The sequence below is a fragment of the Embiotoca jacksoni genome, unplaced genomic scaffold (genome assembly GCF_022577435.1).
Source record: "Embiotoca jacksoni isolate LCO1_2020_lvr unplaced genomic scaffold, fEmbJac1.0.p SCAF_16, whole genome shotgun sequence".
Classification (NCBI taxonomy): domain Eukaryota; kingdom Metazoa; phylum Chordata; class Actinopteri; family Embiotocidae; genus Embiotoca; species Embiotoca jacksoni.
Genome location: NW_027185296.1, coordinates 7,107,520 through 7,122,024, shown reverse-complemented (window position 1 = coordinate 7,122,024; position 14,505 = coordinate 7,107,520). Strand labels below are relative to the sequence as shown.

At 42.0% G+C, this 14,505-nt stretch overlaps 1 protein-coding gene across 1 annotated transcript in view; it reads right to left on the bottom strand.

Annotated features, from left to right (window-relative positions):
- suco (SUN domain containing ossification factor) overlaps positions 1-14,505 on the bottom strand; it is a 41,077-nt gene that overhangs the window by 13,497 nt on the left and 13,075 nt on the right. Inside the window, 10 exon segments of the mRNA XM_069150581.1 lie at positions 1,178-1,283; positions 3,636-3,743; positions 4,543-4,610; positions 4,906-5,033; positions 5,580-5,691; positions 6,473-6,659; positions 6,993-7,133; positions 8,049-8,383; positions 8,753-8,854; positions 10,004-10,118. Coding sequence (XP_069006682.1) covers positions 1,178-1,283; positions 3,636-3,743; positions 4,543-4,610; positions 4,906-5,033; positions 5,580-5,691; positions 6,473-6,659; positions 6,993-7,133; positions 8,049-8,383; positions 8,753-8,854; positions 10,004-10,118 — 1,402 coding nt within the window.

Genomic DNA, 14,505 nt, shown 5'->3' with positions numbered 1-14,505 from the left:
ATTCCTTGTGTGAATTTGTGTGAAAACTCATGAATTGGTTTAACAATAACGGAAACTTAAAAAGATGGGAAACCCAACACATAATTCAGTCAGTCTGAGTGGAGCACACACTGAATATATAACAGTGATTTTAGCCGCAGGGAGGCTTTGTGTGTGCCCACAAAGGAAAAGGATGTCCATCAGTGACCAACTTGACGGGTTAATTTATGCCACAGCTTAAACTAAAAGGAGACCCATTTGGGTGAAATGATGGATGCAGAATTTCAGGCAGCAATGACTAAACTCTGCGGTCAGAGTCAGAGGTGGGAGAGCTTAACAAGAGGGATGAATACAACACTGTAACTCGGTAAACTGGATTATAAAATAAAAGCCTCACTGAGGGCCCAACGCACTACTTTTAAATCTGCAGTGTGGAACTTTTGTCTCTACTGCCAGTCAGAGCAATAAAAAAACACTGTCAACATCTGCTAATGCCCACCGTAGCCTACTCTGTTACTACTAAACTAAACTAGTGGATAAGTGTTATGAGCGTCACAACCCCCACAAAATAACAGAATTTGATCCAATCAGTTTGATACATTTGGAAAGTCTAGCAGAGCCGCACAATTCAAATATTTGATATCTTTTAAAGTTAGCATAGGGCTAAACTGGAGGTTAGTTAGTAAATCCCCAGTGCTCATGTTCTGCCCAAACAGCATACTCGGTATGCATTCACCCAGCCAGGGTGGGAATGTCTCACTAGACACCAGATAAAATACAGGGAGATTTGGCTGCCGGTGATAGGTGTGAATGTAACAGACTTTCATTTATATGTGACAGTTGCTGCACTAAAGCCTTAGGATTGCTTGTCTGTTTATTTAGTGCAACGCAGCTTGTGACACTCAAATCTTACATATAATCAACCTAGTCCTAATGTGTATCTGCCCTTCAAGTCGAACAAGTGAAACTCTGTCACACCCTACAAGTCACCATTCTTCATTAATTCAAGGGAGGGGTTACAAGTAGCCCTGATGACATGGCTAACCCACCATGAAGTCATAAAACAGTTCCCAGAGATTAAAACATAGGTTTAATGTATGCGTGTGAATGTGTCTTTGTATGTATATTTTTGTCTAAAAGCTGTAACAATGTGTCCTTGTGATATAATACTGTCCTAGCAGCAAGAAAACGGGAGTACCTTCACATATTTAGCATAAAGCTGTTCATCCAGTGGGAAACTCTGGACTATCCGCTCATCCCGGGCATGGAAAGTACCCAGCTTCACCCACTTGTTGGTAGGATATCTGAAAACAGAGCAAGGGAAAAGTAAGAAGCATGTATATGAGCGTCATGGATGATGTAAACATTCTTTGGCATGTTCTCACAGCATGACTGTAAATGTCACTGTATTCATAATAACTGAAGGTCTGTCATTCCATGTCAACAGATGGATGCAATTTATGAGTTGTGGAAAAAGATGAAGCTAGAAATATATCCAGAAGATTAAATTCTCAACAAAGGCAACTCCAGCTGTGACTGCAGTAAAGTTAGGAGTGATATTACAACAGGAAAAAAGTGATTTTGGAGGACTGGAATTAAATGATATTGTGCTGTACAAGAGGATGTGAATGTGCCAAATGATGATTTCAAGAATGACAATGAGGGATAATTTTCTTAAAAATGTTTATATTTATTATTTATATACCTAAGGAAAAGTTACTTGTAGGTGCATTTTAAAATTTGTGCAAGTGCTTTAAATTAAACATAAAACACCAATGCAGCCTAAATTCTAGCTCAGACATACATGCTGAATTTGATAACCTATTCTTATTCCTTTCTTGGCTCCCTGGAAAGATTTTAAGCCCTATTTTACAGTTCTTTAATTACAGTGGGTATGGAAAGTATTCAGACCCCTTTACATTTTTCACTCTTTGTTTCATTGCAGCCATTTGCTAAAATCAAAAAAGTTCATTTTATTTCTCATTAATGTACACTCAGCACCCCATCTTGACAGAAAAAAAAACAGAAATGTAGAAATTTTTGCAAATTTATTAAAAAAGAAAAACTGAAATATCACATGGTCATAAGTATTCAGAGCCTTTGCTGTGACACTCATATTTAATTCACATGCTGTCCATTTCTTCTGATACTCCTTGAGATGGTTCTACTCCTTCATTGGAGTCCAGCTGTGTTTAATTAAACTGATTGGACTTGATTAGGAAAGGCACACACCTGTCTATATAAGACCTTACAGCTCACAGTGCATGTCAGAGCAAATGAGAATCATGAGGTCGAAGGAACTGTCCAAGGAGCTCAGAGACAGAATTGTGGCAAGACACAGATCTGGCCAAGGTTACAAAATAATTTCTGCAGCACTCAAGGTTCCTAAGAGCACAGTGGCCTCCATAATCCTTAAATGGAAGAAGTTTGGGACGACCAGAACTCTTCCTATACCTGGCCGTCCAGCCAAACTGAGCAATCGTGGGAGAAGAGCCTTGGTGAGAGAGGTAAAGAAGAACCCAAAGATCACTGTGGCTGAGCTCCAGAGATGCAGTCGGGAGATGGGAGAAAGTTCCACAAAGTCAACTATCACTGCAGCCCTCCACCAGTCGGGGCTTTATGGCAGAGTGGCCCAACGGAAGCCTCTCCTCAGTGCAAGACATATGAAAGCCCTCATAGAGTTTGCCAAAAAAACACATGAAAGACTCCCAGACTATGAGAAATAAGATTCTCTGGTCTGATGAGACCAAGATTGAACTTGTTGGTGTTAATTCTAAGCGGTATGTGTGGAGAAAACCAGGCACTGTTCATCATCTGCCCAATACAATCCCAACAGTGAAACATGGTGGTGGCAGCATCATGCTATGGGGGTGTTTTTCAGCTGCAGGGACAGGACGACTGGTTGCAACTGAAGGAAAGATGAATGCGGCCAAGTACAGAGATATCCTGGAAGAAAACCTCTTCCAGAGTGCTCTGGACCTCAGACTGGGCCGAAGGTTCACCTTCCAACAAGACAATGACCCTAAGCACACAGCTAAAATAACAAAGGAGTGGCTTCGGAACAATTCTGTGACCATTCTTGACTGGCCCAGCCAGAGCCCTGACCTAAACCCAATTGAGCATCTCTGGAGAGACCTGAAAATGGCTGTCCACCAACGTTCACCATCCAACCTGACGGAACTGGAGAGGATCTGCAAGGAAGAATGGCAGAGGATCCCCAAATCCAGGTGTGAAAAGCTTGTTGCATCATTCCCAAGAAGACTCATGGCTGTACGAGCTCAAAAGGGTGCTTCTACTCAATACTGAGCAAAGGGTCTGAATACTTATGACCATGTGATATTTCAGTTTTTCTTTTTTAATACATTTGCGCAAATTTCTACATTTCTGTTTTTTTCTGTCAAGATGGGGTGCTGAGTGTACATTAATGAGAAATAAAATGAACTTTTTTGATTTTAGCAAATGGCTGCAATGAAACAAAGAGTGAAAAATTTAAAGGGGTCTGAATACTTTCCGTACCCACTGTATATATTAATCCTAATGCAGGGCTCTGTGTTTGTCCACCATACTGCCTGTGAGAACATGCTGATTTCAGTGTAGTTTGAAACATATGCCAGGCCATGAGGGACCATGTACCTGCAAGGAACAAAGAGTTTTACCTGTCGCTGATGGAAACTAGAAAATCTTTAGGTGTAGATGAAAAGAGCTCAAAGTTCGCTATGTCCAACTGCTTGACTTGAATAGGTTCACAAAGCTCTATCACAAACCTGCAGAAAGGTAAACATGAAACGTATATGAAAGACGGACTTTTGTACCTACAGTCAGGCTCTGTTACTAACAAACTTCATACTGATAGTGTGTACAGCTGAGACGATATGCTTATCTCCTGATTCAATGCAATCTCAATACTTGGGTGATTCTACAAGTATTGAGATTCCACATCATGTTTTAATACATTATTTGTAAAACTTTTTTAACACCAGACTATTGGAAAAAGTTAAATAATATTTAAAAAAAGAGCGCACATCATATTTCGGTCTTTATGAGCGTTATCTCAGCAGAGACATTGCTATGAAGTCTTTGGCTCTGCCTTAAAGCCATGCTTATGAAAAATCGGTCATTAAGAAATTCTAATGACATTTTCCATGGAGGTAAATAAAGCACTGCAAAAATGTAATTGAATCAAAGCAGAACCACTGATGCTTTTATTTTGAAGCACACAGCCGGTCTCAGGCTGAAAGTCTTGATATTGTTGCCGCTTCTGGTCAATACACGGTCGGACATAAACAGTTATCTGTTAGTGGAAAGTTAAACCATTGACAGTCAGCATCGTTGTTAAATATAAAGATTCAATCTGAGTGGGAAACTGGCGACTTTCACCTGCTGTTTAAACAAACTAACAGCTCTCTACTTTTGCTCACTTGCTGATGCTAACAGGCTAACATAAAATAAATATAAATTCAGAAATTAGCATATCAATTTAAAAATCAGAAAACAAAGAGTACAGATACTTGAGTGAATAGATTTTTTTTTTCCACCCCTTCCAGTGTGTCTTGGTGCACCTACCAGATTTTGTTGCTGCATGGATTTAACATGTACAGGTCCATATTCTCCATGAGAATAGCTGACGTGCTCTGAAAAAAGACAGAGTGAATGGTAAAAAGGCATCCACCATCATCATCATCATCATCACATCTTTAATTTAATGTATTTCCTTACAGATTTACCAGCCAAAAGCAGCAAACACATGTCTCACATGTGACCAAACATCTGCCTGAGGTTTAGCTTTAATGCTGAGCTTACATGTAAGCTCAGGTTGCATCACTCTGCTAATGCAATATGACAGCATGACACGTGTATCCTTGTGAGTGCGAGTACATGTGTGTTTTGTGTGTAGGATACAGGAGACTGGGGGGATGTGTGTTTCACCTTCGCCTCATTGTTGGCAGAAAGTATCTTGGCACCACACTCCACCGAAGCGTAGTTATTCTTGAAACTTTTCTGGACCTTCTTCACTGGATGCGGGCTGCCGCTGGTTGATGTATGAAGAGACTGACCTGGACAGACAGAGTAATACATTAGGCCCATTACAGACACTGGGGGAAAAAAAGAGAGTTGCCTGAAAGGAACAAGTAAAGAGGTTACGCAACGCATCAACACACGCGCTCGGCTGAACACTGCACATGCGTGTACAGCTAGACAAAGAGCGAAGCGAGAGGGAGATGAAGAGAGCGATAGACAGGAATAGAGCATTAGGAAAGAAATCACAGAGGAAGAGACAAAAAGCACAAAAACTAGTAGAAAGAAGGACAAAGCAGCAAAAAGATGAGATGGAGATTAAAACTGACATGTGAGGCCTCGTTTGTCTACAGAAGCAGTGCTGCATACTGCGGCTGAGCGCGAGTCACAGCGTCCGATTAACATCATCAAGCTGTCTTTATGGCTTTATGTTTCCTGCTTTGTGACACCAAACGCCTCGAAGCAAGCCTCTGCACCCAGGCTTACAACTTAATGGAAAATTGCCTTCAGTTGTTGATGAGATGTCTCCGCTTCCCTTAATCCACATGTATGTAAAGGTGTGTATTAATAATGCATGCACATACTTTTCTCCTTCTCCACCTCCATGACTTGCTTCTTCCATTCATCGAAGGTGGGGATGTCCTCTTTGCTGGGCACAGAGGGATCATTCTCCTTGGCAACACTGGCATCCCCTGTCTGAAACAAACACACACACACACGCACGTCAAAATCTGTATATCAAAACTACAGTCACCTTCCTAATCTGCCTACATCTTAACATGCAGGAGAACAGATTGTATCTAATCTTCTATTGCTGCATTAAATATGACTGACTAACTTGTCAACCCTGTCACTAATAACATGCAAGCATAGTGTTTGGGGGAAGAATAAAGACACTCCCATCCACAGTTCATGGTAGTCAGCCAGCCCGTGGCGACTAAAGCATTGAGATGCACTGAGTTGTAAATAATGTTTTGATGGATTACGTAATCACTCCTTTGGACCTCACGAGATCAGAAAGAAATGCACCAACTCAGAGGGACTCTTATGTAAACACGCCAACAGCCAGATAAGAGTCAACACCAGCCTCGTGCAGATTAGCTGTCCGATCCAAATCAGCAAAATAAATGTACACATTCACAATGAACACAATCCCCTCCTCCTTCATTAGCCTTCAACCATGACTGAAGGCAAGCTGACTCCGTATTTTAAACATTTTAAAGCGACCCTCTGCTAGAACGGATGTGAACAATTCATATTTACAACATTCGTGACCAGCTACCCATCAGGTGTGAGGACGTTTTGACGTCTCTCTGGAAAAATGGACTGAACAGTTGACCCACAGCATCCTTAGACCACTGATCATACTTTTATTCTCCCATACGTTTTTCATGCTGCATTATGTCTGCTGCATTTATTTGTTTTTTAAACCACTGAAACATGTGAGAGATACGTGGGATCCTGCACAGCTGCTGACCTGCTGTTCCTGGTGGTGGTCGGACGCGTTGCCCTCCAAGTCCAAATCTGACAGCCCATCTTCCAGCTCCTGCCGCTGCTGTTGTTGTTCCTGGTCCACTGGGGCTGGAGTGGACTGCACTTCTGCTTCGGGACCAGAATTGTGGCTCTGGTCCGAGCGCTGGTCCTCTACGACAGCCTCATCCACTCTACGTCACAGACATGGGGCCAATGAGGTGGACAGGGAAGAGATAGAGGGGAGGGAGAAGAATAAAAAAGAGTGAAGAAAACAAATAAGTGCGCAGTAATGATTGGCATTTGATGATGCAAAAAAGACAAATATTCCGTTTATTTGACAGTTCTAACAGTCCTTGGTTGGAGCAGGCAAACCAATGGAAAAGGAAATTTAAAAATAAAACAAAGCAGAAGTGAGTGGAGAGCAAGGCCAGCGGTCGACAGTTGCGCACAGCAGAGAGGTGCATCTTGTACCTTGATTACCTGTCTCTGTGCTTTGTTTTGGCCTCTGGTGGTTAGAAACTCACCTGAGGAGAGGGCTGCCAAAAGGGGAGTTTTCACAGATTGCCAGTTCGGGGGGAATGACCCCGCACTGTGCATCAGAGTGCTCAGCAAAGACAAAGCTGTCTACTGGGAGTTCATCTCCTGCACTGGCAACCCACACTGCACTGAGGGAAAGAAAGGACATGGTGTTTACCACACCTCCCTACACTGAGGGGGAGAGGGGGGGAGGACAGAGACAGAGGGGTGGGGTGGGAGGGAAGAAGGGATGGGGACAAGGAAGAGGAGATAAACGACACAGAGCAGGAGAGAAAGAGAGAGAGATAGAGAGAGAGGGGCAGAGAAAGAGACAAAGAGAGAGAGAGAGAGAGAGAGAGAGCGAGAGCGAGAGAGAGAGAGAGAGAGAGAGAGAGCGAGCGAGGTGGACAAAGGGATGGAGAGGTTGCCCTCTGGCAGGGCAGGTGATCGCGCTCATCTTGAGATGTTGACTGAAATGTCCTGGAGAACTTTGAGAAAGTCGCTGAATACAAAAGATGCCGGGGGATGAACATATTCTTCTTGAAGGATCAAGCCAGAAGATATTTAGGCTATTAATAGTCACAGTTCCACGTCCACACAGGTGACTCTCCACGATTTTTCATGCACTTCCATTAGACAAAATCCATCAGAGAAAAGTGTCACTTTAACTTCCCAAAGCCTGCTGACCTCCTCCATGAAAGGTGACTTTAAAATGTCCAGGATGTCAACTCTCCTTGGAGCTTCTCTTTCAGTTTGTGATCAGTCATTTCATGATTAAATTAGAAAACAAAATAATTGAAATAAAACAGACAACTGAGGGGAACAAAGGTTAACCAACAAAAATATCAACGAAAACGTGCAATGTCTGACATGATGGTGGCAACAGTGGAACACTTTCTTACTACACCTGGTCTGGGCTGAACTTGGCTTTAACCATTATAAGAGGAACATGCAGTATATGTGTTAGCCATCTAGGATAATCATTTCATTCCCCCAATATGAATTCTCTGTGGTTAGAGCCAACTTCTAAGGCCAGAAACCAGGTCTCTGGAATGGGAGCTTACCCTGTGTGGGTCGGGCCAGCACTCTGTGAGGTAGGTGTGTTTTCAGCTTCATCTTGGGATGCGGCTGGGGTTGAGTCCAGGCTGGGATGTGCAGCATGGGCATCACTGGAGGTCTCTGGTAGGGCTGGGGCTTCTGTGGACACTTGGCCCTGTGTTGGAACTGCTTCTGGAGTGTGGGACGCAGGGGCTTCCTGGTCATGGTCCTGGGAGTGAGTCTGCGGTACCAAGTAAGCCTGGGGGTCTGGGGTGGGTTCTGGCTCAGGGGTAACAGGTACAGAACCGGACTCTGGGTCTGGCTTTGTGTCCTCCACCTCAGCTTCCTGTGGATTCACAGTCTGGAGAGAGAAAACACAAAAGCACTCACACAAGTGTCTCATCTCCTGATGGAGACCAACATGATTCATCATTTCCCTCCTTCCTTCCCAGTTTCTATTGCCCCATTTATTTAGTGGCATCATAGTGGACAGTCATCCTATATAATTGCTCAGGCTTTTGATAAAGAAAAAATATATATCAGCTAATTAAAATGCACTGCCCTCTGTCTCAGTTTCTGTCTTTCACATGCCATTTTATTTTGTGATATTCCTCTTTTTTTGCACAAAGCAGAAACCTGACTTAACATTCAGTATATTGCAATTTTAATTTTGTCACTACTTCACAGCCATATTCTGTAAATCTGTCAGTTGATAAATGTATGTTGTTACCTGTTCGTTGTGTATGCTGTTTTTTGTTAGCTTCTCTAGCGCTGCTCTTTCTGTCTCTAGTCCCATATCGTATGATGTGTGTGTCGTCCATTCTTCCACCACCTAAAGAAACAAAACAGTTACAGTGTACGAAATATGTCAATAAACAACCATGGGAGCACAACAATTAAACAATTTAAATTCTTTGCAAGGCATTATTAATAGATGTGCATGTTTAGTTTTATGCATTTCTATGTAAAAATGTCAGATGCAAAAGGTCTTTACATGTCAGTGTTTGAAAAAGCCTTTTGTTGAAGGACAACGGCAGTGTTATAAGGCTGGTGACAGACTGCCAGGCCTGCTCAACTGCCCGGGCAGGCCTGTTAGTTGTTGGACCTTAAACAATGATTTCCTTCTTCTCGGCTAACAAACGCATACCAAAACACACTCACTTCCCCCAAATTATCATTCATTCTGATACTCATCCACACGTAAACACAAAGACATGACTTGGAGAGCCCCTTCATAAGAACAGAGGGTATCTAATATCTAGCCCTGTAGAGCCTGAGCTTGAACCCCACAGGGCAGGTCCTAACCTAAATCACCTCAACCTGTAAGACTCATTCTTCAAAGAGGCCTATGTTCCTGACAACGTGTAACTGGGCTGCTTTCTAAGAAGTGGCTCTAATCTTATTGTACTGAACATCATTTTCTCTCTTTGTGAGGGCTCCTCGACAAGATTATCAGCGGTAAAGTGAGAGCGATGAGGTGAAATAACCGATATGTTGTTTTCCTCGTCAATACCTCCTACCTTGACAGGAGTACCAAACACTTGCGTAACACCCTCCTCCTCCCACCATCCACAGGCTGGCCTCCATAATCCAGGACCTCCGGGACCATTCACTTCCACTTCTTTCTGGGTACGCCTTCTCTCTCTAAGCCTCCTACTTTTCACCAGGGGTTAGTGGGTCACAAGTGCATGACTGACCTCCCACCGCTACCCTACTGGTGTTCTGCTAACTCATAGTTTTCAAGGTGGGTCTAATAATACTGGCCTTCATCCCACAGCTGAGCCAGCAATGTTAACCACACTGAATATTTAAACTTTTTTTTTGTTGTGACCATGGCAGTTAGAAAATCATTTTTAGGGTCTGTGGTTGGAATTTTTTAGATATTATGAAGTTAGTGTTTTCTAGGATTGTATAATTAATCCAACACCGGTGTTCAGATGCTCATTAAAAGAAATGCTGCAGGTGCCAAACTTGAACACACCTGGTTTTGCGTGGAGTCATGTTCCGGCTCGTGGCTGTCAGGGTCTTTGTCCTGGGCAGACTGACCTGGGCCGGACAAGCTCTGCTCTGAACAATACACATGTTGATTGGGGTACCTGAAACACACACAGGGGAGCAATTTGTTAGCAAAGCTATAATTATCATCTTCATACAAAAAGGGACATCAAGACAAGTTACTGTACAAAGAAGTTTCACAAAACATAAACCCTCCAACTAGTTCTACATTGTGTCAAGGACGGAAAACAAAGATGAACAATTGAGCATCAACAGTACAACGATATGCTATAAGTAACGGGTCCTTAGGCTGTACTACATCACATCCTCCACAGTAAGTGCAGCTCCTTTCCTCCGGGGAGGGCCACTGACACGAGCTCATTGGACACAGGCAATGAAAGCATTGATTGTAGGAGGGCAAAGAGGGCTGTAAGTGCATGAGCAAACGCATGAGAGGCACAGGGAGAGCTAAAACCAAAGGAAAGAGCGTAAATTAAGTTGACAAGGAGAGGCAGAGTGCACGAGAAAGGCTGAGAGTGAATAAACTATGAGTAAATAATCAGCGCAAACAACATTCCCCTCCTTATGTGATTTCTTACAAGCTGCTCGAGGCAAACTGCATTCTTTGATTCAATCTTCTCAACCCCCTCCCGTTTTCTCTCTCCAGTTCTACACTTTTGTGGTCAAAAGCAGGACTCGAGATATCGCTGCAGTTCTTTAACCAAATCCAAGTCAAAGTAAACACGGTCCAATCTGAGTTTCCTTTCAGCCTCCATATTTCATATCATGTATATTCAGTGCTTAGTTGCCCATCCTCTCAATTGTATTAAAATACTTCCAAAGGTTCCCATAATGTACAAAAATATAGCTGCTCTTTAACTGCAGCGTGCTCAAGACCAACTGGGCCTGGAGCACAAATTAACCCACAATATCTCTCCCAGACAACTGGGAGACTGTAAAAACATGAGGACTACTGCTTTAATATGCATGTTAATATTGAGTTGAGTTTACTTTCCTTGGGAAAAAAATGTACTTTTAATCATATGTATGTTTGAATAGGGGCGGCACAGTGGTTAGCGTTGACACCTCACAGCGGAAAGGTTCCGGGTTATATTCTGGGCCTTTCTGCTCGGAGTTTGCATGTTCTCCTTGTGCCTGCGTGGGTTCTCTCTCCAGGTACTCCGGCTTCCTCCCATCATCCAAAAACATGCATCTCAGGTTAATTGGTGGTTCTAGAAATGTTTGTCCCTTAGGTGTGAATGAGAGCGTGAATAGTCTTTGTTTCCGTCTGTCTCTACGTGTTGGCCCTGTGATGGACTGGCGACCTGTCCAGGTTGTACCCTGCCTTCGTCCAAAGTGAGCTGGGATAGACTCCAGCCCCCCCGTGACCCTGTTCAGGATAAAGCGGGTCGATAATGGATGGATGTCTCAATAGTAGCACAGATTGAATAAAAGAGGGTAAATAAGGATGTAAAGATTTAGATAAAATAAAAAATAAAAAACAGAGCTAACTTATCAGACAAGGCAGGTAGAGGTGGGAGGAAATATAGTTACAGCATAGTGGCATGATATTTTGTGTGGCAATGTTGTATCAATACTCAGATGCCAATGAATATTTGACAAAACAAATAAATTTGTCAGGTCGCTGCAACATGTATTAGGGTTCTTTATGAGTGTTGGGAAGTCTGACTGTTTGACAATCACATTTTAATGCAATAAAAATGATTTAAGTCAGATGAACTGATTGGATACTTTTTTTTAAGATTACATAAAAATCAATGGCGACAAAAGTTTCTCTTTGGGGACATGATGAGGAGTTGACAAAAAGTAATAAATCACAACATTTATCACAATACTCAGTATAATGTTAAATGTTGAAAATCACAATAACATTATATTGTGACTAAAGTGACATGGTTATATCATATTGTGATACTAATGTATCACGGTGCCTTTAACGAGTCCCACTACAAGTAAAGGACTGGTAAAGAAACAGAGCAGACCAAGACAGTGACACAGGAGAGAGAAGGACAGCTGTTTCTCAGTTGGTTCAGTGGAGTCGAAATGAAGTGAATAATTACAAACTATACCTGCGTTATAAGTCAGTCAGCAGACAACTTTGGAGCTCAAACAAATCAAATGAGAACTCTTCACACACTGGCCCTTAGCCAGGCAAACACAACTGGACACTCAAAAACATGAAATTACTTAATCAGTGTTTCAGTAGATCAAAGATCTGTGTAATAGCTTTACGCTGCTTCTATTTTGGGAGACCACAGGCAATAACAATGGCAATTACAATCAGATCCAAAGACACAAAGACACTGCACAGCACGCAAGACACCATGTGATTCTCAAACTGGAACTGTTCCTCTTCAGTGATCAAATATCAATGTCAGGAAGGAGCGAGGCACATGGACATTCATGTTAGCACCCTGTCAGCCCGGCAATCAGGAGGAGGGAGATGAGCAGGGAGCCCACATACCCACAGAGACAACCATCTGTGCAATGCAGCGTCCCGTCACTCAGACAGCCTCTACTTCTGTATTCTGTTCATTAACATTTGAGGGGATTGGATGATGAAATAAAATATGACAAGAGCATCCGACACTGTAAGAGGATCTTTTAAAAGCTGCGATGAAAATGCCATCAGATTTATGAACAAATCAGGACCCAAGATGATAAAGTGTTAATCCCAATATTGAGGCTACGTCTAATAAGGTTGACATGCCATTTACCAAATAAGACTTCATGAGCCTCTACTCAATACACCATATTGTCTGGCAGTGTTGCAGAAAAAAACAACCCAACTTATTCATATATTTGCTTCCTCTATGATGGATGGATTCATTCCTGTCTGAATGTTGAACATAGGTTCAAAATATTCTGCGTGTAGGGAGAAGTCTGTGCTCCTAAATTCTGAGGGACAGCTGACTCTGACACCAAACTGTGATATTTACCGTTGTCGTTTTGGATGCCTGCTGATGAACTACATGCATGGTTCCTACATACGTTAACACCTCATAATACATGCTTTTTCCAAAAGGTCTAAAAGGAGCCACAAAGCCAGTGACGGAAACCTAATAGCCAGGGGCTAATGTAGGTTCCTGGCTAAACTTGGATCCATAGCTTCAAGCTAAATTGCCCCCCCTCCACTTTTAACCCTTCAAACAAGCATGGATGGTACAGGGAAGACATGTACCACATAGACACACGATGTCATGAGGTTATGCAACAGACTATCAGCTTTTAATGACCACAACCTGAAACCTCTGGTAGATGCAACAAAGATGATTTATGGTTCTGTTTTGCTGTCTTTTTCTTCTTTCTTTTTCTTTTTTTTTTTTTTACCTCAAATTGAAACAAAAAATGTAAAGTCAAATGTTTAAGTGAAAATACTGAGTCATGAACGGAGTCTTGACAATCACAGGCTGATATAAGAAAAGAAAAAAAATAATCATATTACATGTTGAGTCATGTCAGATCTACCACTTTCTTTTCGCAGGCAAAATCATGTAAGACAACACACCAAAGGGTAATAACTGCCTACAATATCAAATACATAAGCTTATTGCACAAACATCAAGGAAAAAGGACAACAGCACTAAACAGCAGTGAAAAGATTGTGTAAAAATACGTGAAAACATTTATTTGACAACAGCAAACACACCTCTCGCCTCGCTTTCAATTGCTTCAACCTCATGCACCTTGTAAAACCTGACCTGACGTATCCAAAAATGATTCATAGCTTAGCCTGCCCGCACATGTGAAGTGAGTTCATCCTAAAACAAACAGACGGTCACAAGATAGAAGATTCAAGAATAGAGTTGGAACTTGAAGCATTACAGAGATAGCCCAGGAAAACACAAATAATACAGTAAAACGGAGAGTTGTGAAAATGGTAATAAATATTAAAGTTAATGCTTTATGTATATCTTATATCGATTCTCAGTATGAACCAATTGTAAGTGCGGCTACAGGAGCAGCGTCTGTCAAAATAATAGGCGTGCATATCACTATCCCATAATAAAAAAATAAATTAAAAAAACCCCGATTTATTTGTATCCTAACCGAGTTACTCGATAATTGTGAGTTGATTTTTGAGTTTGAACTGCATCCGTTCCTCACAAGAACCAACGTGGTGCTAGAATGTATAACTTGATGGTTATAACTCGGCAGCTGTAAGGTGCTTACAGCATTATTAGTGTTGTCCTTGGATGGCTTGACTGTTTACATGATCTGTTTACTCGAGGCTTTCAGAACAATACTGCTGGCCTTTTCACACAGGATGACACAAAACCGCAGAATTGACTCACAATTTTCTAAAGGTCTGGTACGCTCTGAATATTTAGCCAAGTGGAGATATTTTATTATATCGAGGCCGTTTAGTCGCTCCATGCTTTTTGAAACAAATGGTAGCCGTTTCCTTGAATAATTTCACAGTTTAGTTTCAGATCAACATTCACGTAATCATGCAAATAATTTACT